General features: G+C 34.5%; 2 protein-coding genes across 9 annotated transcripts in view; one reads left to right on the top strand and one right to left on the bottom strand.

Annotated features, from left to right (window-relative positions):
* The window catches only part of LOC127881958 (mitochondrial import receptor subunit TOM70-like), a 39,864-nt gene extending 36,238 nt beyond the window's left edge, over positions 1-3,626 (top strand). For both annotated transcript variants that reach the window (XM_052430233.1, XM_052430231.1), the window contains exon 13: positions 245-3,626. In XM_052430233.1, the coding sequence (XP_052286193.1) occupies positions 245-410 (166 nt within the window). In that variant the 3' untranslated portion in view covers positions 411-3,626. The remainder of the gene's footprint in view (positions 1-244) is intronic.
* A 1,879-nt stretch (positions 3,627-5,505) lies between these two features.
* Positions 5,506-25,541, bottom strand: part of LOC127881960 (POU domain protein 2-like) — a 29,620-nt gene continuing 9,584 nt past the window's right edge. For 4 of the 7 annotated variants that reach the window (XM_052430237.1, XM_052430238.1, XM_052430239.1 and 1 more), the window contains exons 2-8: positions 17,785-17,877; positions 16,890-17,030; positions 15,578-15,751; positions 12,325-12,519; positions 11,796-12,044; positions 10,623-10,692; positions 5,506-9,476 (exon numbers count right to left, since the gene is read on the bottom strand). In XM_052430237.1, the coding sequence (XP_052286197.1) occupies positions 8,719-9,476; positions 10,623-10,692; positions 11,796-12,044; positions 12,325-12,519; positions 15,578-15,751; positions 16,890-17,030; positions 17,785-17,844 (1,647 nt within the window). In that variant the 5' untranslated portion in view covers positions 17,845-17,877 and the 3' untranslated portion in view covers positions 5,506-8,718. The remainder of the gene's footprint in view (positions 9,477-10,622; positions 10,693-11,795; positions 12,045-12,324; positions 12,520-15,577; positions 15,752-16,889; positions 17,031-17,784; positions 17,878-25,541) is intronic. The other 3 variants (XM_052430241.1, XM_052430244.1, XM_052430243.1) reach the window with 3 other exon arrangements.

Raw genomic sequence — 25,541 nt, forward strand, 5'->3', positions numbered from 1 at the left:
AGTTATATAACTAGTGTAATAACACCCGTGTAATAAACAAAATTGAGCATTACCTTTGATTACTCCTGGAGGGTAGGTCATGTTATAAGTCCTAATCTACTTACTGGTCATTGGGCAGTTAGACTGAACTATAGACAGTTCAACTAGGCACAACAACAGTTCATCAGGAACTTGACAATGCAGCTTGCTCAGGACACTGCAGTGTTTAGCAAATATTTCAATGTAAGCATATATGTGTTTACAGGGGAGACATGGTAGGTGCGATGCGGCATTTTGAGGTGGCCATAGAGCTGTGTCGTACAGAGGCCGAGCTATCCCATCTCTTCTCATTGCTCCATGCTGCCAAGGCTCAGTTGAAAGCAGCAGAAATGCTCGGCATACCTCTGCCCAAAGACTTCTCACCCATGTAGTCCAAACAGACCCATATTCAATTATTGTGATTGTGTGTACTATGGTATATAACGAAATATCTAGAGTGGAATACTTGTAGTGTGGTGCAGCAGTGTGGCCTATTCACTGTTGACATACTGGGCGGGTCAACAAATCAGATGAGCCGTGTTCTGGGATAACTGGGCGTAATGCATGTACATAGAGTGTAGCCCCTGATTTGCCTGACAGGATAATCACAGACAACACTTTCCAGCTTAACTGGATTTTCTTTTAAAGAAGACTTCATATAAACGAAAAAAACATAAATTTGGAAAGTGTCTTCCCTGATTAGCTTGTGTGGCCTGCGCTGGTTAAGCTGGCATGACACTAAAGGACATGATATGTTGTATATCTTGTTTATATTTATAATATTCTATAGTGAACAAATTGCCATGGCTGAATGATCTTCATTTGAAGTATTTTTAACATCAAACCATAGATTACCCATTATTTTAAAGAAAAAAAGAGCATGAAAGACTCACAAATCAATTCTTTGGACTTGGGGGTATGAGAATGAAGAATATTCTATAACATGCGTTTATTTTACAAGGGACTGAAGTTTAATTTCAGCGGATATTCACCTATGTTAATTAAAAAAAATATATTAAGAAAGACTCATTGGTATACATGTAAAAAAAAATTAATAAATGTCTTTTTGGGGAGAAAAATACTTATATACAGGAATGTGGGTCCAATTAACAGCTTTCCAGCCTGGATCAATGCCTACTAACATGTATGAATTGTTTGTTTGGGTATGATGTTATATATGGTATGTAATGTAATCATCTGTTTGGATCAATGTTTGATTTGTTCTAATAAGACAACTAACTGTATATGTGTATGTGACCAATATTACTCCAACACACGAATAAACTTCGTTTGTGGGGGTTTAATTATCCTAGTAACACAATCAACCTCATCTATTCCCATGATCCTTAAAAAACTTTACCACATAGATATGTATTTGTACGTATTAGTAAGAAATGTATTTAATTAAATGTAACTTTCTAAGGGACTACGTCAAAATGCGTATCTAAGGGTTAAAAAAATGGCTTAAGTCCTGTAAGGATTATAAGACATGTCATATTTTTGGTTTGACCTAAAGAACATTTTGTGTGATGATAAGTTTTTAACCTTTGTTTTAATTCTAAAAAATCGGGTAAATGAACATTTACATTTTGCAATTGATTGTTACATACAATTTGTGTTGCTGAATTTTGCTTTGTGTATGTGTGTGAAAACACATGTATGATGTCTGCTCACGTATTGTGGATATTCCAGACTGTATTGTAGTGGAAGTGTCAAATTCTCTTGGATACATGTATGTCACCAACATTTCATCTTGGTAATGAGTTTATAGCTTGTAAATGTGTGTTCTGTTCATGTTAAGTGCTTAATTTAAGCATCCTTTAAAGTGATATGATATTCAGCCAAGTTTTTTTAATTGGATGATAGTTTTTGTCAAAGTCTCTTACTGTTATTCTTATATCAGTTTAGTTTGCTCATAATTGCATCATTAATTGTGTTGCAATATTTTCTTAGCTAGTGTATCTGTATAAGATTAATGTGTATTTGTACTACATTTATACAACTTGTTTAAATCAATATAATGAGTTGAATGTGTACTTTTATAGTGGTTGTTTTTTGAGGGAATAAAAGACAAAAACAGATTGATTTATTAAGTGCATATGTGATTTACATGATATGATTTACATGATATAAATAAATGTTCTTAAAAATTGATGTGATCAATTTCTAGAGGTTGAATGGTCAACTGCAAAATCTGCCTAAACTTGATATAACAGGAATTTTGTGTCAATCTCTGTTGAGATCATATAGAATGGTAAATTTAAATATATTGACAGGCATATGTCTGGTTGTTGTAAAGCATTCCGGTCAAAAGATATCATTTTATGGGAAAATTAGCACGAAATATATCAGCAGTGCACTGTATAGCGGGTTTAATGCATGTGCGTAAAGTGTCGTCCCAGATAAGCCTGTGAAGTTTGCACAGGCTTATCAGGAATGACACTTTCCACATAAACTGGATTTTTGCTAGGAAGTGACTTTCTTTATATTAAAAAAATCATAAAAGTGAAAGTGTCATCCCTGATTAGCCTGTGCAAACTGCACGGGCTTATCTGGGATAACACTTTACACATGTACATTAACAGCCCACTTCTCAGAGCATGACTCATATAGTGAATATATTAATACATATGTATACCCTGATACATTCAAAAAGCATTTTTTTTTATGTGGTCAGAACAAGCCGGAAGACATTTCTTTATCGATAGAAATTGACAGTTTTGTCAGTTGCTTAGATATGCTCCTGTAAATAAATAATCCTGGTATTTCCTCCAAGCTCTTGATAATGTTTATAATGTCCACTGTTAAAAACCACACAAGTCATTGCTACTTATGTATGAAAAAAATTGTGTGCCAAAGAATACTGCTCCTTTTAATTCACAATAGACATATAAGGCTTTAACATTGGCTTTAACCTTCTTAATACTGATAATTCAAATTTAAGGTCACATTCAACCGATATATTTTAGTCATTCTAATTTAGGTGAACATTAAACAAGTGTATTTTAGTCAATCTAATTTAAGATCACACTGAACATATATACATTTGTGAATTGTAGTAATTCTAATTTTTGTTCAAATTTAACAGGTTTATTTTAGTCATTCTCATTTAAGAAGTTCACATAAAAAGTTTTATTTTCGTAACTCTTATTTAAAAAGTTCACATTTGACAGTTTTATTTTAGTAACATTAAGAAGGTCACATAAACAGGTTTATTATAATGATGGAAATATTAAAAAAATAGGGACCAGAGAACTACTTTTAAACGTTGACTTTGAATGAACATGGTTCATTATGAAGTTCTTGCTTATTTTATTGTAGATGGGAACACAATTATGTTGCTAAGTATTGAGACAAATAGCATAGAAAAGAGTTTGCAATCACAGGACATGAAATAAAATATAGTTTCAAATGCAAAATTATTGGTCATATTTTATAATCATCATGATTATCCTATAACCATTGTTTTTCAACAAATAAGAAACAACACTGTCATTCTGGTGGCAATGCTATTTAATTAACCACACAGGCAAAGTTCTGCAAGGTTAATTCCTTTGAATCAGAACTCCAAATCATTTTAAGTTGCTGATTAAAAATGAAAAAATAAATGCCTTGTTTACTGTCACTGTAATGAATTAATAATGGAAACCTGAATTAAAAAGATAACAAGATAATGTCTGCCGTATTCTGCATTTAATTTTCACTTTTTTTAGCTCACCTGAGCACAACGTGCTCATGGTGATCTTTTCTGATCGCCTTTTGTCCGTCGTGCGTTGTCCGTCGTGCGTTGTCCATCGTGCGACATCAACATTTGCCTTGTTCACTCTCTAGAGGCCATATTTATTGTCCAATCTTCATGAAATTTGGTCAGAAGATTGGTTTCAATGATATCTTGGATGAGTTTGAAAATGGTTACGTTTGCTTGAAAAACATGGCTGCCAAGGGGCGGGGCATTTTTCCTTATATGGCTAAATATGGCTATAGTAAAATCTTGTTGACACTCTAGAGGCCACATTTATTTCTGATCTTCATGAAACTTGGTCAGAAGATTCATCCCAATAATATCTTGGACGAGTTCGAAAATGATGCTGGATGGTTGAAAAACATGGCCGCCAGGGGGCGGGGCATTTTTCCTTATATGACTATAGTAAAACCTTGTTAACACTCTAGAGGCCACATTTATTGTTCAATGTTCATGAAATATGGTCAGAAGAATTGTCTTATTGATATCTTGGATGAGTTAGAAAATGGTAATCTTTGCTTGTGAAACATGGCTGCCAAGGGGCAGGGCATTTTTCCTTATATGGCTATTTATGGCTATCGTAAAAATCTTGTTAACACTCTAGAGGCCACATTTATTGTCCAATCTTAATGAATCTTGGTCAGAAGAATAATCCCAATAATATCTTGGACAAGTTCGAAAATGATGCGATTGGTTGAAAAACATGGTCGCCAGGGGACAGGGCATTTTTCCTTATATGGCTATAGTAAAACCTTGTTAACACTCTACAGGCCACATTTATTGTCCAATCTTAATGAAATTTGGTCAGAAGATTTGTCTTAATGATATCTTGGATGAGTTCGAAAATGGTTACGTTTGCTTGTATAACATGGCCGCCAAGGGGCGGGGCATTTTTCCTTATATTGCTATATAAGGCTATAGTAGAATCTTGTTAACACTCTTGAGGCCACATTTATAGTCTGATCTTCATAAAACTCGGTCAGAAGATTCATCCCAATAATATCTTGGACGGGTTCAAAAATGATGCCGATTGGTTGAAAAACATGGCCACCACAGGGGCGGGGCTATTTTCCTTATATGGCTATAGTAAAACCTTGTTAACACTCTAGAGGTCACATTTATTTTCGGATCATCATGAAACTTGGTCAGAAGATTTGTCCCAATGATATCTTGGATGAGTTTGAAAATGGTTTTGGTTGCTTTAAAACCATGGCCACCAGGGGCGGGGCATTTTTCCTTATATGGCTATATATGGCTATAGTAAAACCTTGTTAACACTCTAGAGGCCACATTTAATGTCCAATCTTCATGAAATTTGGTCAGAAGATGGGTCTCAATGATATCTTGGATGAGTTCGAAAATAATTATGTTAGCTAAAAAAAATGGCTTCCAAGGGGCGGGGTATTTTTCCTTATATGGCTATAGTAAAATCTTGATAACACTCTAGAGGCCACATTTACTGTCCGATCTTCATGAAACTTGGTCAGAAGATTCATCCCGATAATATCTTGGATGAGTTCAAAAATGATGCCAGTTGGTTAAAAAACATGGCTGCCAGGGGGTGGTGCATTTTTCCTTATTTGGCTATAGTTAAACCTTGTTAACACTCTAGAGCCCACATTTATTTTCCGATCTTCGTGAAACTTGGTCAGAAGATTTGTCCCAATAATATCTTGTTATCTCAGGTGAGTGACTTTGGGCCTTTCTGGTCCTCTTGTTTTAATCAACAGATCACAACACAAGAGTTTTGATGAACATGTTTATTTTATTGTTCACAACCTTCCATATAAGAGGCACTGAGATGGTTATGAATGACTAACTGGATCAAATAACTAAATGCATAACACTCATCAGCACTTCAACACTTGTACATATACTCCATAAAACCATTACCTGGTAACACTTAAAATGGACAGAGTCCTTATTTTCTTGATTTAGGTTGCAAGGAATACAAAAATGTTTGATTTCCTTTCATGTTAAGAATGTCAAGATTCCAACTTAAGATATTGACTTCTCCTCATGTGTTCATCACAAAATACTGAGAAAAATAATTGTGGTAACACAGCTGAAATGCATCTTTAAAAGTTGTAGCACAATTAAAGTCAGTGGTTGGTTACACATGGGGTGTTGAGTTCCTTTAATGTTTCAATGCCACATTAATATTAATGTTTAGACAATAACGATACATTTACCATTCAGTAAACCTTAAACAAGATTACCTAGCAGGCAAATAGTGAAAATATAATATTTTTTCTAAAGAATTCAAAAGTGTTACAAACTCTACAAAAAAGAAGTCAATACAACACACCATGTATTTCATGTATGAATGGAAAAACTGCAACAACAAAGCTCTTACAATATGAGTCGCGTTCTGAGAAAAATGGGCATATTGCATGTGCGTTAAGTGTCGTCTCACATTAGCCTGTGCAGTCTGCACAGGCTAATCAGGGCTGACACTTTCCGCCTAAATTGGATTTTTGCTAAGAAGAGACTTCATTTAAACGAAAAATGACATAAAAGCTGAAAGTGTCGTCCCAGATTAGCCTGTGTGATCTCAACAGCCAGGGATGACACATACCACACTGGATTATCCTTTAGTAGGGACGTGGTTTAAACACGAAATTCCATAAACACAGATAGCACTGACTAATCTGGGACGATATCACTGGCTAATCTAGAACAACACTTAATACACTGGCATTAAACCTGGTTTTCCCAAGTGCGGCTCAAACTTGCATTCAACAGGAATGTTTTGAAAGCATTATATTAACTAATTGGAAAGTAGTTAGTAAAGTTTCACTTGTTTTAAGATGCATATTAGCTATGGTATGGTTGAACACGCCCTGGATATACAACTGAAAACTAAGTAGCTTGCCCATTTGCTACCATAAAAATTAAACATCACAACTAATTACGGTAACATCAGTGATACCAAAGAAATCTGGACACAAATAGATACTTAAAGTATTTATTTAACCCTTTCCCACTCAGAAGCAAAGCGAAAATGGCTATGTGCACACAGCATAAAACTAGAACAGCCTGCAAGTAACTCGCAGTCTGTTAATGTTTTATGCTGTTTGCTGCTCATCAGTATCTAAGGTTTGGACACTTTGAAATTTTAATCTAGTAAGAATGTTCTAAAATTGAATATAACTTTCTAAGGAAATAGTAATGCGTCAAAATAGGTATCTAAGAGGGAATGGGTTAAAAAACACACTTATACAGGCTTTGCAAGGATACGAGTCAACACTACATAGCAGGTATTATAAATCCAAAGATTCAAAAATTCATAAAACTACGTTTTGTCTGTACAATTTAGCTGCCATCGTGGTAATACCCAAATGTATTCTAATGCATAACAATATTTATGTGAATAAAATAAGGGTGAAAATTACTGTGAAATATGTAACCAGGTGAATGTGATCAATACGGTATAAAAAATAATGAAAGAAATTGATTTATTGTGAAACATAAAACTTAGGATGCAGTGGTTACAATTGGATGTACAATGTATTGTAAAATATGGAACTATGAAATAAGGGGTTAATCATGAAAGTGAGAGTGTAAAATATGTATGTAAATAGGTAATAAATGAAAATAATGAAATGTGTCTTGTTCTGTGAAAATTGGGCAAAATGCATGTGCGTAAAGTGTCGTACAAGATTAGCCTGTGCAGTCCGCACAGGCTAATCAGGGACGACATTTCCGCTTTAATGATACTTTTCGTTTAAAGGAAGTCCCTTTTTACCAAAAATCTAGTTTAAGCAGAGTTGTCCCTGATTAGCCTGCGCGGACTGCACAGGCTAATCTGGGACGACACTTTATACACATGCATTAAGCCCAGTTTTCTCAGAACGCTACTCAATGGAAATAATGAAATATGGATTTTGAAATGTGTAACAAGAGAGTTGCGTTGGCACTGAAACTTTGAGTAAGCATGATTGGGTATCTAACCAACTACACATCGTATTCTACGCTACCCACATACCTGACAAACAAGATACGTACAGATGAGAGCCATATTGAAGAACCCTAGTGCATAATCAAACAAAACAAATACCATTAAAAGATTCATTAATTGATAGATGTAAATTAATAGGAGTAAAAACTTAAGAAATATGCACATTAACATTGATCAAAATGTGCATAAAACTAAATAATAAAATCTCGAAATAATGCACAAAATTGTTGTCAATGGCTTGAACACATGGTAATCATCTGTATTTGCACTGCATGTGTAATGTAAAAATGTGAACTTTGTGTTTGTTATTGGTTTATAATATATATTAATGATAACTCAATTAAAAGACAACTGAGCAATGCTTTGTTCTTTTCAGAATGTATACATCATCAATAAAACAAATAACTTCTCAAACGTATAACTAACATAAAATAACAAGACATAATCAGACAAAAACTTATAGTATTACTTTGTATAAGGGTATACAGCCATGCAGGTCATCCATACTCCAGATGTTAATTGTCAATACAATTATTGTATCGTTTTTGCATTCATTGCTCTTTGCTTTAAGTATTCACCTAGTTCATACTTATTGAGCACAACATGTAAAACATGCCTGATGTAAATTTATTGGTAAAGAATAGCGGTGAAAACTTGAAAGATTTAAAACTGGCAGAGATCATACATTGATTAAATATGTGCATAAAACTTTAATTAGTATTGCTGGAAAAACGTGCTATAAACAAGAAAATTGTGACTTAGGGGCTAAGTCTACAGAAATTATAACAATGTGGGAACATGTGATATTAATAATTAACTCATCAGCAAAAGCACAGGTAAATTTTGTTAATGTAAGCAGTAAAAAACATTCACAAAATTCTACCGACTTGAAGTATATACTAAAAAAAACATTTTATAATTGTGTGTGACCTAATTAAAAAACCATCACAAATCTTACAATAGCACATTTCTGTTATAAGAAATAAATTGTTCATTACTATGACTTGTTGACAACAGCATGCACAATTAAATTCTGTCCACTATGTGATGTGTGGTGATTCATTTTGTCTTCTGAATTCACAGGTAAAACTGTGAGAACATTTGAAAGGTTTGATGGGGTTATAGTGATTGTATTATTGCTGTTACAATAAAGCGAAATTGGCAACGTTTTTCCCTGAGCGTTTGTCATAGTAGCGTTTGTAATAAGATCACCGACACTGGTCGCAGTGGACGTCTGATGATCTGAGTTTGCGTTGACCCCATGGCTTGCAGATGTAGTATGGGATGGGTTAGCAACAACGCTAAATGTCTGATTCATCATCTGCAACGTGGAATAAGAGGTGGAAGGATTAATACGTTTTTCTTTCTGCCGTCGGTTACAGAACCACACACGTATAACCTCCTTTTCCATGTTTAGACTGTCAGCCAAATTGGCAATTTCCTCTCCAGTAGGTTTAGGATTGCTCATAAAACTCTTCTCCAGCGTCACACGTAGCGTTGTCTCAATGCTGGTACGCTTCTTCCGTCGCCTAGAGATGGACTCTGGCGTCATAGAACCCTCATCCCCGTCACCGTCAGCATTATTATTTGCTGTGACCTGAATGGCGTCATCCAGCCACTTGCTCAACAACGGTTTTAGTTTGCACATGTTCTTAAAGCTCAGGTTCAGTGCCTCAAAGCGAGAGATTGTCGTCTGGCTGAAGTCATTCCCATACAGTTTACCCATGGCAAGGCCCACATCTCCTTGTGTGAATCCTAGAAATCAGAGCGGAAAAATAAACTTAATGCTTTACCACTCAAACAAGAATTCAACAGGTAGGTTGAATCTAAATCCTCTCTTGCTACATTACTACATTCAAGTTATAATGGCTGCATTTCAAACCCTATGATACTGTTTTTACCTGAGGGGGCAAGATTTAAACAAGGCTATTTCAATATGTTCCTGTTCTTTTTAAATGAAAACCTAAACTGCCAAAACACACACGATATACAATTTTATTTACATTTTAGCAGACAATATTTAAATTAATATTGTCTACAAATAACAATAACTTGAAACATGTATCGTAAAACTTGTCAAAGCTGTCAATGATTAATAGATCAATAGCACATACACGAAACACAAGCTGTTTTCACAACTGTATTGCACCCAACAATAGATACACTAAAACTGTCTAGTTCCCCAGTAATGATTAGTCTCTAATATTTAGATATCCCTAAGCCTCCATTTAAAAAGCTTATTCACGTTCTCTTAATTTTTGGTATAAAAGAGAATTTAAGTAGATACAGCATTGATCATTAACAAATTAGAATAAATGTTCAGATGAACCTATATCACACACAATATAAGAGTTTTACCAAATAAAAAAAATTAAGTTTATGAGTAGAAAACCTTACCAAGTGATTTGACACTACTGTTTTGTCAACAAGTACAACTATATATATATTGTTTGGATAAATTTATCATACATTTGAATAGTTATAAAGGTAGCTATTATTTATTCCTATCATCTGACGTGGATTTTTTAAATAAATCCCAAATAAGTAAACTTAGCTTTATTTCAGCATTGGATCTGTATTCAACACTAACCTTATAGTCAATATTTCCTTTTTAACTTTCGTTTTTCATATTTGTCCTCAAACTTGGGTCGTTAAAGTATAAAGAAATGAAATATTGATATTTAAATTATATGTACCCACTTCAAATACCATGCGTACAATAAAATACCAACAACATTAAATTAAAGTTTTAGATTAAAATCAATGTGTTATTCATATCTATAGATAAGATGCGTCATTACCTAGCTCTATTCTCCTGTTATTCATATCTATAGATAAGATGTGTCATTACCTAGCTCTATTCTCCTGTTATTCATATCTATAGATAAGATGTGTCATTACCTAGCTCTATTCTCCTCCGTTTGAAGGACTTTGCAAACTGCTCAAGCTCCTCAAGGTCAATATTTTCTTCCTGCAGGAAAAAATGATCATTTTTTAGGCACTGATTATTAGTGATAGATCAGTGAAACACTGGCAGCCATATTCCATTTGAACCTCAGTCTGGGCAAACTGGGCTTAATGCATGGCCTCAAGTTTTGTCCCAGATAAGCAATTATTGACAATAATTTACATAACACAATCAATGGGTTTAACCTATTTTCTGTGTATGCTTTGTTAAAGATGAAGAATTCTGACTGTCATGTCATGTATCAAATTAATTTAAAATTTAGATAAACCTTTGTTCGCATTATTTCTTTGAATATTTATGTTGTATGTACAATATTTTACCAAATGGAGCAAAAGTTAAGAAAACAAGAAATGTGTTTGTCAGAAACACAATGCCCCCTTTTGCGCCGCTTTGAAATAAAATTTCAATATATCATTTGGCAGGTTAAGAAATTATCTCCCTTTTAAAGCTTATTACTTCCCTTGGATTGTATATTTTTACTCTTGACCCTGATGGATGACCTTGACCTTTCACCACTCAAAATGTGCAGCTCCATGAGATACACATGCATGCCAAATATCAAGTTGCTATCTTCAATATTCAAAAAGTTATGACCAAACATTAACCAAGGTTAAAGTTTTGGGACACACACAATGAATGAAATACAGACAGACAGGCCAAAAACAATATGCCCCCGATCTTTCGATCCGGGGGCATAAAAATCACATTGCAAATAAAATAAAAACAAGTTAAGTGAAAAAGAACAAAACTCCCATGTTATAATTGAAATAGAAGAAAACTTATAGCATTTGCTGTTCAACCTTCACTTAGCCAAATAATGCAAGAATTTTGTAACCCTTTACCACTTAGAAACGTATTTTGATGCATTTAAAGTCCCTTTGAAAGTTAAATTTAATTAAAGGCCTTTCTTCCTAGATTAAACTTTTAATGGCTTCATTTCCAACCCTTAGATACTGATGCAAACAGCATAAAACGTGAACAGACTGTGAGTTACTTACTGGCTGTTATTGTTTTATGCTGTTTGCACATAGCCATTTTCATATTGCTTTTAGGTGAGAAAGGTATAAGACAATCATACCTAATAAACGTTTATAAAGAATCCTTACTGGTAACAGAGAGGCGAGTCCAGAAGTGCTGATATCCGCGTTGATCGACATGCTATCAGAGTTTCCAACCGAATCCATCCGGGTCAAGGTCAATGGTTTTTGCTGGCTGGCGGTTGTCGTAGGCAACTGCTGGTGTGTGGCCTGGCTCAGGGATAGGGTGGTCATGGTGTCAGGCTTGATGGGGGTGAGGGGCTGGGCGATTGATATCGCTGGTATGGCCGCTGTGAGACCTGGGATTAGGAACCCGCCCTGAAATATTGACCTTGAGCTTGAAAAAATGGCCATTTACAAATTAAAAATGTATTTTGCATGATTTTTTTATTTGACAGACATCTGAATATGTTTTAGCTCTCAAATGCTAAATAGTTTATATACTTAAATTCATTTAAATCTCAAATCAAAGCAATTAATTATTCAATAAATTTGCAAATGTTTAGGCAAATATTAATACATGTAATACAAACAAATACATTTTCAGTTGAACATATTAAGAACATTGATACTTCCTATGACTTGTAATAAACTTAACTAGTACCAGGTTGGTTCCCGGTGCCTGTATCATCAGCTGCGGTTGCAGGCCTTGCAGTCCGGCCAGGCTGGTGAGCTGGGAAGGGCTGATGAGCACAATCTGCTGCATGCCGGGCATAGAGGTCAGCTGACCTGTCTGGAGTGTACTCACTGGCTGCATCTGGCTCTGTAGGGCCTGCAGGGACCAGGGGGCCAGCTTAGTTAACATCGTAAAGCATGTTTACATGGAGAAAGAATTTTTGAAAAGAGAACATGAAAACCAAGGGTTCCTTACCAGAAGGACAGCTCGATCAAAATTGTAAAGCATGTTTAAAATGGAGAAACTTTTATTTTTATACACATTAATAACAAGGGTCCCTTGAAGTCTAAAAGGGCATAATAACATATACTAATAGCGACAATAACGGTCCGATTGGGACAAAGAAGCACGTAACATCCTTAAATTGGGAAATCAAAGTCATGAAATCCTACTATCTGGAAATGTGCATATTGAAATTCGTGATTTTGTGTCTTATTAAGTACTTGGTACTTAATTCCACATACCCAATAAATAATCATTTACACGCATGCCAAAATGACCATTTTCTACATAAGTTGGTATAAAGAACAAAATCTAATGAAGAACAAACACAATCAATAACTTGTTGTTTCTGTTGTCAAAATATCTCTCATGTATTAGAAAAATCTTCTGTTTTGTTGTTCACTGAGCTGTTGAGGCACAGCAGTATTAAAGCTGTCATATGTGTCAAGGGAAAGACGGTTCCTGCTTGTTGTACACAGATTGTTCGTGAAAACTTTGTCAATGGAAAGCATCTGTGTGACATATGATGACCACAGTTATTTTGTTCACGTTTTATTGACTATTATGACTCATTTCAGTAAAAACAACAATCAGATTAAAAAGCGATAACTAAAAACGATAGGGGAAATACACATGAAACGGACACAGTTTCGTTGTACATTAGTCTTATAGCAAGATTCATGCTCCAATTGGATTAACAAGATGACTTGAAAGGCCCAAAGTCGCTCACCTGAGATTCAAAGGAACTGATCTGTTCTGTGCAGCCCAAGATGTCATTAGAACAAAATGTTCTTACCAACTTTCATGACTAGTGAACACCCTGGCAGCAACGTTTTTCAACAGACCAGAACCATTTTCATACACATCTAAAATATCATTTAAACAAATATTCTGACAAAGTTTCATGAAGATTCATGAGTCCATATAAGGAAAAATGTCCTGCCCACTGGTGGCCATGTTTTTCAAGCAACTGGAACCATTTTCAAAATTGTCCAAGATATCATTGGGACAAATCTTCTGACCAAGTTTCATGATGATCTGACAATAAATATGGCTTCTATAGTGTTAACAAGGTTTTACTATATCTATATAAGACAAAATGCCACGCCCCCTTGGCGGCCATGTTTTTCCACCAACCGGAACCATTTTCCAACTCATCCAAGATATCATTGGGACAAATTGTCTGACCAAGTTTCATGATGATCAGACAATTAATGTGGCCTCTAGAAAGTTAATAAGGTTTTGCTAAAGCAATATATAGCCATATTAGGAAAAATGCCCCACCCCCTGGTGGCCCTTTTTTAAATCAATCAAAACCATTTTCGAACTCATCCAAGATATCATTGGGACAAATCTTCTGATCAAGTTTCATGAAGATTGGAAAATAAATGTGTCTTCTAGAGTGTTAACAAGGTTTTACAATAGCCATATAAGGAAAAATGCCCCGCCCCCTGGCGGCCATGTTTTTCAACCAACCGGCATCATTTTTGAACTCGTCCAAGATATTATTGGGATAAATCTCCTGAAAAAGTTTCATGAAGATCAGACAAAAAAATGTGGCCTCTAGAGTGTTAACAAGATTTTACTATAGCCATGTTAGGAAAAATGCCCCGCCCCTTGGCAGCCATGTTTTTCAAGCAAACATAACCATTTTCAAACTCATCCAAGATATCATCGACACCAATCTTCTGACCAAATTTCATGAAGATTGGACAATAAATGTGGCCTCTAGAGAGTTAACAAGGTTTTACTAAAGCCATATATAGCCATATAAGGAAAAATGCCCCGCCCCCTGGTGGCAATGTTTTTAAAGCAACTAAACCATTTTCGAACTCATCCAAGATATCATTGGGACAAATTTTCTGACCAAGTTCCATGTAGATCGGAAAATAAATGTGGCCTCTAGAGTGTTAACAAGGTTTAACTATAGCCATATAAGGAAAAATACCCCACACGCTGGAGGCCATGTTTTTCAACCAACTGGCATCATTTTTTAACTTGTTCAACATATTATTGGGATGAATCTTCTTACCAAGTTTCATGAAGATTGAACAATAAATGTGGCCTCTAGAGTGTTAACAAGGTTTTACTATAGCCATATACATGTATAGCCATATAAGGAAAAATGCCCCACCCCTTGGCAGCCATGTTTTTCAAGCAAACGTAACCATTTTCGAACTCAACCAAGATATCAATTAGAACAATATTCTGACCAAATTTCACGAAGATTGGACAATAAATGTGGCTTCTAGAGTGTTAACAAGGCAAATGTTGACGCTGCACAACGGACGGCTGACAATAGGCGATCCCAAAAGCTCACAATGAGCACATTGTGCTCAGGTGAGCTAAAAATGAGCCTATGTTAAATAGCCTATGTTAAATAGCATTCAACTTGATATCAACCACATTTGCATTTTGTATTTGCTAGCATGGCTCATGGGCAAAATAGGAATTATTTAACTGAATGGAATTTTGAATCCTGCTAAAACTATGCATAACAAAATGAGAGTATATATATTGTTCTCTAACTTAACATCAATTTATTACTGCTGTAAGAAAATAATTGCAAAAAAAATCTTCTGACCAAGTTTCATAAAGATCCGACAATTAATGTGGCATCAAGAGGGTTAACAAGGTTTTACTAAAGCCATATAAGGAAAAATGCCCCACCCCCTGGAGGTAATGTTTTTTAACCAAGTGGAGCCATTTTCCAATCGTCTAAGATATCATTGGAACAAATCTTCTGACCAAGTTTCATAAAGATCGGACAATAAATGTGGCCTCTATAGTGTTAATAAGGCAAATAATAACAAAGCACAACGCACTACAGACTATGGACGACAGGCAAAAGGTGATCACAAAATATTGGTCCTACAAAGGAAAAATAACAATTCATGATGTCAAATATTATTATAAATATGACCAAATAATGCTGGCTGAAATAGATACAAACCTGTTGCAGAGTAGCCAGTGTTGTAGCTTGTGATTGTTGTTGCAGTTGTTGCTGCTGTTGCTGTAACTGCTGAAGCTGCTGCTGCTGGAGTTGCATTTGAATTTGCTGCTGAAGTTGCTGTAAGTCTGCTGTTGACAGCTGGAGGTTACCCAGTGGACTTGACACCGGTATCTGCTGTCAAGGGATACAGCACAGTAGGGTTCAACAGCAATACCCACAATGCAGCATGATCAAAACATGAACAATAGAAAATGGCTACAAAATGCCAGGAACTTTGAATGCATGATTATTTATCTTATAAATTAAATTGAATTGAATAATCCATTATTGTAATTAGTTAATATGACACAAATTATGTCTTGTACTTCTAAATAGCATAAACAAAATAAATGTAAATGTGTTTTGAAATAATATAAACAAGATATCTTTAAGTGTTATATTGATACTCATAAAACTGAGTGACATGTTCACGCCACTATGTAAACATGAGAATCATGACAGATCAACTGACCGACAGGACACTTCCAATATGCCAACAAACTTCCTTTGCGGGGGTATAAAACGTATCTCTATCTATCAACCATTATTCAATACTTTTTTAGTTAATTGCATGATTAATATTTTTCTGACATTTTTACATATTTCTGAAACCATAGAAACCACAATTTTTTTCTGAAAAATAAAAGATAGTGGTCCTTACAAAGACAAGCAGGGGGACCGGACTAAACCTTAACTCCCCTACGATGAAACCAAAGCAAACTTACAAGCAATTACTATTACTATATTTATATATAAGCCATTATTAAGGGAGACCCCAGCATTGACTGTAATATTATAGGTCACATGCCAAGCAGCTGTTTTTTTTAAATAATGACTTTGATTGGCTGTTATAAGTCACTGAAATTATAAGTTTAAACATGTAAAATGAATTCCTTTATTACTAAAGACCAAAAAAATGCTACAAGCCAGGCTTTATTAAACTAAAAAAATGTGCAAGCCCTGATCAAAATCTACCAGGGGGCTGATGACTAGCATGTGAGTCTGGCTCTGGGAAAACTGGGTTAAATGCATGTGCATTTAGTTTCATCCCAGATTAGCCTGTGAAATACGCACAGGCTAATCAGGAAAGAAACTTTTTCCCTAAAATAGATTTTCATTAGAATAGACATCCTTTAAACAAAAAAATCCCTAGAAGCTGAAAGTGTCGTCCCTGATAATCACTGTGCAGGCTAATTGTGTATGACACTTTATGCCTTAGCATTTAGCCCCATATTGCCATGGCAAGGCTCATATAGATGTGTAGTTGACTCACAACAGGCAGTGCTGTCTGCCCATACAGGCTCTGGAAGACCAGGCCCTGCTGCAAGCCCGGGCTCTGTAACTGCCCCAGGGTCAGAGTCTGCAGCCCGCCCTGCTGACCCCCCGCCGCCCCTGCATGGCTCATAGCAGGAATCTGTAGAGCAGAAAACAAACATACAACATCCTGAAACCTCAGGGCTTACTCTGCCATTTACCTGATTATTGCTAAGAATATGACAATTTGGCTTTCAAAATTTCCATTTTGCTACAAGTTTTTTTCCAAAATCACACATAAAATATCAAAAATAATAAGAATCTGACTTAAAGGACACATTTGGCAAAAGAAAATTTTGAGCCAAGTATAGCCCTGGAAACCTCACCCTTCTTAGTATTGACAATGAAAGCACTTAGTTCAATGGCAGTCAACTGCTCAAAATGTTCATTCACCAAATTTACCTCATAAGGTCATAAGTTATATGATTTTTTATATTGTGTGGTAATGTATTTTATGTATTCAGTAAATGCTAAATAGACATTTATTAAGCCTTATTTGCCTATTTTAAGTCAATGGTGAATGCAGAGTTACACTGAATCATTGGGAGGAATATGATGTTAACATTTTCATTTAAGTATTTAGGTTTGTCTGAATTGGAGACACTTTTCAGTTGGTTTGAATTTGTTAACTTTTGTGTGCATTATTTACTGAAGGCTTGATACTTAAATTATCAGAAGAAAACAGTCAATAATGCAGTTTTGCTCAATTAATTACTAGGTTAAAGGATTAAATAGATTTTTTTATAAATGGTCAGTTTTTAAAATTGTATTCCTATAGTATGTCATGCATGTATTGTTTAGTTTAGCACAGAGTTATCAAGGAGAATAAATACCAAGTGTTTAACTGCACTGACCTGGTGCATTTGAATGGTATGGTTCTTAGACACACTGTCATTCTCGTCCCCATCCTTCATGGTTCATGAGTAACGAAGGTGGCACCACTCTTCCTGCAACAATTGAAATATGAGCCTCTTTCTGAAAACACTGGCCATATTGTATATGCGTTAAGTCTTGTGCCAGTTCACCTGTGTCCAAGCCTAATTAGGAATGGCACTTTCCCCTTAACTGGATTTTCAGTAAGGAGAGACTTCCTTTAATTGCTGACATCACAGGTTATTCTGGGACGACACTTTAGGAAAATGCACAAGGCCAGTTGTCCCAGAATAAGGCTCATATAATTATCTTAAAAACCAAGACTGGGGTTGTGCTTGTTAAAACTGATTTGGGCTAGTAAACTATCTAAAGTGGTAGCCTGACGGTAAATGCCAAACAAAAATGTATGCAAAGACTATATGTTGAAGTTAAATTCATCTTAAGAAAGATGATTTATTTTATTTTATTTTGCTCAATAAGTCTATATTAATCATGTAACACTGCATCCTGGCAAATTTAGAACCAGAGGCAAACTTTTTAAAGATCTCTATCTGATGTTACATACTAAATATTAAAGCTATGTGCCTTGTTGTTAAAATGTGACCTATGGAACATTGTCAGTTTTCACCCCAAGGGCATGATATGAATAAACTTTGCAGAGGACCTCTAGGTGATGTTTCATTTCACATATGAAAGCCATATGCTTTAAGGTTATGCACATAAGCATTTTAAAAGATTTTCTTATATCAGTTAACTGATGACCCAGGGTCAAGGTCACTGTTGACCCCAAGGGCATGACACTCATTGTGAGGCCAGTTTTGACCCCATAAGCATAATAGATGACAAAATGAGGATACCACATGCCAAATAGGGCAATGCGCTTGAAGTATTCAGACAAGATGATACCTTTGCAAGAATAGTTTTGACCCGAGGGGTATTATTTCAACTAACTTTGTAGAGAACCACAATACCGTGCTACATACCAAATAGTAAACATCTGGGCCTTGAGGTTAATTAAGGCCTTTTGACCATATAAGAAGACCTAATTAATAAACAGACAGAAACAGATTTGAAAACTTTCCATAGAGGACCACCCAAGGAACATTCTTGTTTAGTGTCTTCAAATTCAGCCCAGTGGTTAAGAATGAATGCTGTTTGAAGAAAAAGAACAGCATACATCATTTTTAATAAAGGCCAAACGGCTCAATTTTAATTGCTTCTTTCCTGGGCTTGATTAAAAGTTATGCTTAAATGCAGAAAACAATCACCATTCTTACTTACATCATAGTAATTAACTTAACATTAATAATATTAAAAGTTTGTTATCTTGTAAATGATTAATGGAAGCTCAGTCTAGATACAAAAGTGATTAATTACTGTGAATGAATAATTCATGTGCTGATACTATCACGCCTCATGTTTTACTTGTGGAAACTGCTTAATAACACCCTATTGAATCAATGACTTTCTTGTCTTTATTTACAAATGACAGAATGACATTGCACACTGAGCACAGGGCACAGGCATTGGTTGCAACAAGTTCTTCAAACAGAGTAAACACATAAGGATTTTAGTTTTCAAAGTGCAGTTTAAATGATGAAGTTACAGACTGCAGAAGCTATATCAAGCACGAACTTGAAACATTTACCTTTGAGTATGACCTTATGGTGAACATCTGTTGCAGAATTTAAAATAATTGTCTGATGAATCTGGGCAATAGATAAGTATTGTTTTATCAGTTTTACGATTTGTATTTGACATAAACGAATTGAAATAAAAAATCAATCATACATAAAACGATTATAAAAATGGGAAAATGAATTGCAATCTATTCTTAGTCCAAGTTGTATAAGTTGTACTGTTTCACTCTGTATCACATTTTATTTGAATTAGTATATTGTGACCATTAGTGTGGCCATAATATTTATAGTAAGTTTATAGAGACACAGGTTTTTGCCGGTGTCTTTAAAAAAATAATTTGCTTCCATAGTAAAAATGCTAGAAAATGTTGGCTGCTCAACGCAGACAGGCTAGATAACTTCCATTATCAGCATGCGCCCAATATTTTACAATTCATTATGCGACCCAAACCATCCGAAAAACGACATTGTGAAGAGTATACTCTCAGTTTTAATCAGGCAGGTGGTCTTAGATTTCTAAATATTGGCGCAAAACACTGCAGCAATTGAATTCCGTTTCTGAAAAACAAATAATAATGTGGACTAATCATTTCCCTTAGCTTGTGATTGATGAAGATGATTTGGAAAAACGCCACAAGTGCAACATTGATATGAAAGGTAATGTTAAAACATTATGGGCTAGGCTGAATCATGCAATATTCAAAAGAAAATGATCACAAGCACTATAAAAGTACCAAAACAAAAGGGTGCAGAGGAGAAAATATGTAGGTTTTTATCAAATTGTCAAAAACTAATTGACAAATACTTTTGAGGGAAAAACTAATTGTTACCAAAAGCTTGTAGTGAAAACTAATTGACATGAAATCTGATCTGTTGCCCTGATGAATGCTGATGTTACATTCAGCAAAACTGTAGAAAACAGATACCGTATTTAAGAACTGACCTTAAAATGTGACCTTGACCTTCGTGCTAAAGTCACAGGTCTCATGCAGGAAACAATGTCCTCACACAGTGAAAATTTTTTCCAGGTTATGTTAAAATTTCCAGATGAAAGATGATGTTACAGTACTTTCTGGACAAGATACACCATGCCCATATATGATAGTTGACCTCTATGTGTGACCTTATCCTTTGAGCTTGGGACAGAGGGCATGCAACCAGATTTGTATATGTAATTGACTTGACATCAACTTACATGTACATGTATACCCCTGAATAAAAGATTCTTTTACAAAGAATATTAGAGTTTTTGCCTTGAATTTGAGTCAAAGTATGTGATTTGAGAAGTATAAAAGTAGTACTTATAAAACATAGTTTTAGTATAGTTTAGTATATAAAAATTTATGTACTGTCAGTTTAGTCATGTTAGATTGTAAATGCTAAATAAACACAATCTGATAGATAACAAATTTACAGTTGCAAATGTTGAGTTTCTCAACTTTAAATTTTTATTGTAATAAATATAGCATGAAAAAGCAGTACATCCATAAAAATAATTATTTAAAACTTTAATTATTATTAAATTATTTCCATAATCTGCATTGTTTCAATAGTTGAAGTATAAAATAATATGCAATACAAAACAAAAAGCAAATTAGTTGAATTGATATCCCCCGCCAATATGCTTCTGGACACAAAAGTGTTATAGTTATATTTGACCACAAAAAAAAGCATTTTTCAAGATACAAATGGCCATAACTCAGTTATTAACAGATGGTGTACAATGCCATTGAGCGTGCATCATCCTCTTATCCATATATATACGCATACCAAGTTTCAATGAAATCCGCCTAAGCACTTCCAAAATATCGCTCCGGACACAAAAGTGCAGGACAGACGGCGTGAAGGATGGACGGACGGAAGAACGGACAACGCCAAAACAATATCCCTCCGCCTATGGCAAGGGATAATTAAATTTACAAAAGTCCTAACACTAGTTTTCAAAATTAATCTTAAATTATTAGGCCCCTGGTTTGTTAAAAATCATGCTTATCATGCATTTTGCATATATATTTCAACTCTATAAACACTGTGGAATCACAAAACAAGAACTATACAATTATTAGTCCTGTATCTTTGATTCTCTATAAGCTACAAATAGGCCGCTATCGGAACAAATATATTTCAGAAAGGGAGTACAAAAATAAAGCTAATCAAATCATACCCGTGAAATTTTAAAACAATGACTTGTTTTTTAAGTGTGAAAGATTAATATATATAAAAGATTTTCAAAGTACTTTGCCTTTACAGTTTGCACATAAATGTATACAAAATCATGGATGTATGACATATATTCTAACTTATTTAATCTCGCTTGTTTTACTATTATCTTTAATAAACTGATATTTCCTAAGAAAAACATGATACTTTTATGGAAAATCAAGGTAAACTGAGCTGAGCCAAATATAGCGGTATATACTCAAACAATAATGATTAACGAGAACAATTTTTAATACATTTTATTATGATTAATTTGTATTTTATAGGAGTTTAGAACAGGTACACTTTCTGAATAAAAAAACAAAAATCAAGATCTTAACTCTTTTCCACTCAGAAGCAAAGTGAAAATGGCTATGTGCAAACAGCATAAAACCAGAACAGCCTGTGAGTAACTCGCAGTCTGTTCAGGTTTTATGCTGTTTGCTGCTCACTCATATCTAAGGGTTGAAAATGAAGCATTAAAAAGTTTAATCTAGTAAAAAGGGTCTTTAACTAAATTTACTTTCTAAGGCACTACAAATGCGTCAAAATATGTATCTAAGTGGTAAAGGGTTAAGTTGTATAAAACAAAGGCTGAAACCAAAACAACAAACCAATTATACGTAAGTCCAGTATAATGTACAGAAAAATGCACAAACTATTAACTAGTTTTAAAATGCAATACATATGCATGCACACAGTGTGTCATTAATTATATTCAAATGTATTCAACATTTTTATTTATTTACATTTGCATATTATGCAAATGAAGGCTTAGACCAAATAAACATTTGTTTCCACTAACATTACCAAAAAAAGAGTAGGGTAAGTAGGTAGTCTGAACTTTTTTTGTTAACTTATGTAACAATTCCCAATGTAATAATATTAGGCAACCACATATAGAAATCTTTCAAATGTCTATTTCAATTTTTTCTTGAGGTAATTTTCATTAATGTAAAATTTAGCAAATAAGATCAAATGTAGCAAATATAACTCAAAACATAAAATGTTGTTTTAGAGAATTTATCAAACATGATAAAAAAACTCAACCTGGAAAACTAAACAAAAAACTTTACAAATTGATGCCATCACTTGAGATCACTCTCAAGGTTAGTGGAAACAAACAACTTTTTTCATGCCTTTTTAAAAAGTCAAAAGAGATAAATCGGGGGATCATTACATATTCATACATTAACATAAAAGATAATATATTCTTAAATGAGAAGACGTTATCTTTCAAAATTAAAATTGCTTTAGGTTTCATATTTTAATTTTCATAAACTTGGTAAGCATTTTATGCAAATAAACTACCAAGTACAATAGCCTTTTCACACACCATGCCTGAAGTACAATGTATTCAGTTACACCTCATTTATGCTAATATGGGAACACTTATAATGCTGCATTTATGGGACAACCTTTTCATTTAGTCATGATTAGTTTCAATTGCTGAAGCATAAATGTAATACAAAATATATCATCATTTTGGCAATATTTTTCATAATATATTATATTTTTCATATAATTAATGAAGTTAATAAATAATAAACTAAAGCAAATCAAAATAAACAAGGCTATTGTCAAGCAATATGGTCCCCTACCGGCTCCACCATTGTCAGAAATTCCACCATTTTCAGAATATTTTTTTTGGTTGCCATAGCAACCACAATTTTTGACGTAGCAACAAAATGAAATGACGTGCATAATGTCCATATTGCCATCTATTCATGTTGCAAGTTTCATGAAAAAATATTAAGAACTTTTAAAGATATCGCAGGATCCAGAAAACCACCATTTTCAGCAGTATTTCTAGTCTATTTGTTGCCATAGCAACCAGAATTTTTGACGTAGGAACAAAATTAAATGACGTGCATAATGTCCATATTGCCATCTATCCATGTTTCAAGTTTCATGAAACAAGAAATATCTTTAAAAAAGATAAACGGCGTTGATAGTTCAATGAATGAGATCAATGATAGCGAATGTCTTTTTCTGTGCAGTTCTTAGCTGCATCACACGCAGTAAGGGATGTTACGCGGAGTTTTCGCGGCTTATTTTACATTATTACATATTGCTGGTCATAAACCTTTAGATACAAAACAGAAAACCAAAAGAAGAATGGAAGTGAAATTAAAACATATGAGTCAACCGGCCACGCGAGAAGTATCCGTATTTATAGGCGCGTTCTTCGAACAAACCTGTTTTAGTGGTTTGTCGGACATTGCTATATGTTTCGATTATTAACAATTTCGAGAATCATCGCGCTCATGCTTTATACAATAGTCAATATGGTGGAATAATTATTGTTAAATTAATCTAAAATAATATTTATCATTGTATTGTAGAAAACACATTAATAATCTATTATTGACATATCTTAATTATATTGCTGAATATCTTCATTTAACATATTTCTATTCTGAAGAAAACTCCAGGTCACCTAGTTCACTGATAGAGTCTTTATTATATAACGATTATTTTACTGGCTGCGAACTCCGGTGATGAACTGTATATAAACTCTGACTTTCACACACTGGCCGCGAATTTACCCGAAACCTCGCGGGTTGAAATGCAATGCATTAAAGTGAGGCCTCGCTTCCACTGCTCTTTATACTTTTACATGTTAACATGTTGACATGAATATGGAAGTAAGTACTAAATATGAGAACATAGCCTTTAGTATAAACGCTTTTGCGCTGGTAATTCTCTGAAAATAAAAGGTGAACGCACAAACTGTATTTATGTCGAGAATTGATTGTAAAACTGTTCTATCTATTGAGCCTTTTCATTAGAGATAAAATTGTTTCATGCAGTATCACAGTGTTACAAAGACGCGGATATGTTTCCAATGTTTTGGCGTTATACTCAAATCAGCCAATGGAATAAATGAAGTGTATTCATTCGTACCTAGCCGCGGGAAATTTTATTTGAATATTATTGGACACTTACAAAGGTCAGGTCAGGTGAAAAGCTGGCTTAATACAGCACGCCGAAAAATATTAAGAACTTTTAAAGTTATTGCAGGATCCAGAAAAGTGTGACAGACAGACTCACAGACAGACAGACACACAGAGCGCAAACCATAAGTCCCCTCTGGTGAAACCGGTAGGGGACACAAATCAGTCTTGTGATTTAAACAATTTTATTTATAGCATACATGATTATGTGTTGTTTTTTTCCTGCTTGAGGACCAAAGGCTCTAAGCTGCACACTTGAGATCCTCAGGAACTAATGGTCCCAAAACGTAGTTTTCACAAGGTTTCACAATAGACTTATAAAGAAAACTTCCCCAACAGCAGGCATCAAGGTTTTTGTTGTTTTTTAAACCATACTAAAAACTCATCCAAGATATTACAATGTATAACACATTTTCGTTCTGAGCAAGTTTATAAGATTGGGTCTAAAATGTGACTTTTAAAGTGTTCAAATGGCTTTACTACAGTAACATACGGAATACTGCCCTGCCTCATGACAGCCTTAGTTTTAAATAGATTGGAACCACGTACATGTATCACTCTGCGGAAAAAAAATATTCTGAGCATCATTCATTAAGATTGCCCTCACTTCTACATCTAGATTATCCACAAGCTATTTTTTAAATATGACCAAGTGACCTAGCTTTTCACCCCATGTCCCAGTTTCAAAATCAGTCGAGTCGTCATTAGGACAAATGTTCTGTATAAGATTTATTAAGATATGTGCAATACATGTAATGTAGCTATGTAAAAGACCAAGCACGTCCGATTGAGATAAAGTCGATTTTCTAATTGGCATATCTCGCTGATTAGCATTGGTAACATTCTCTAGCAGAGATGTCGTTCATGCCTCAACAAAGGGTACGACTAAAATGCGTACATGACTCATATCAGCAGATATGACTGAAAATTTCGCATATGAAC

The sequence above is a fragment of the Dreissena polymorpha genome, chromosome 5 (assembly GCF_020536995.1).
Source record: "Dreissena polymorpha isolate Duluth1 chromosome 5, UMN_Dpol_1.0, whole genome shotgun sequence".
NCBI classification, from domain to species: domain Eukaryota; kingdom Metazoa; phylum Mollusca; class Bivalvia; order Myida; family Dreissenidae; genus Dreissena; species Dreissena polymorpha.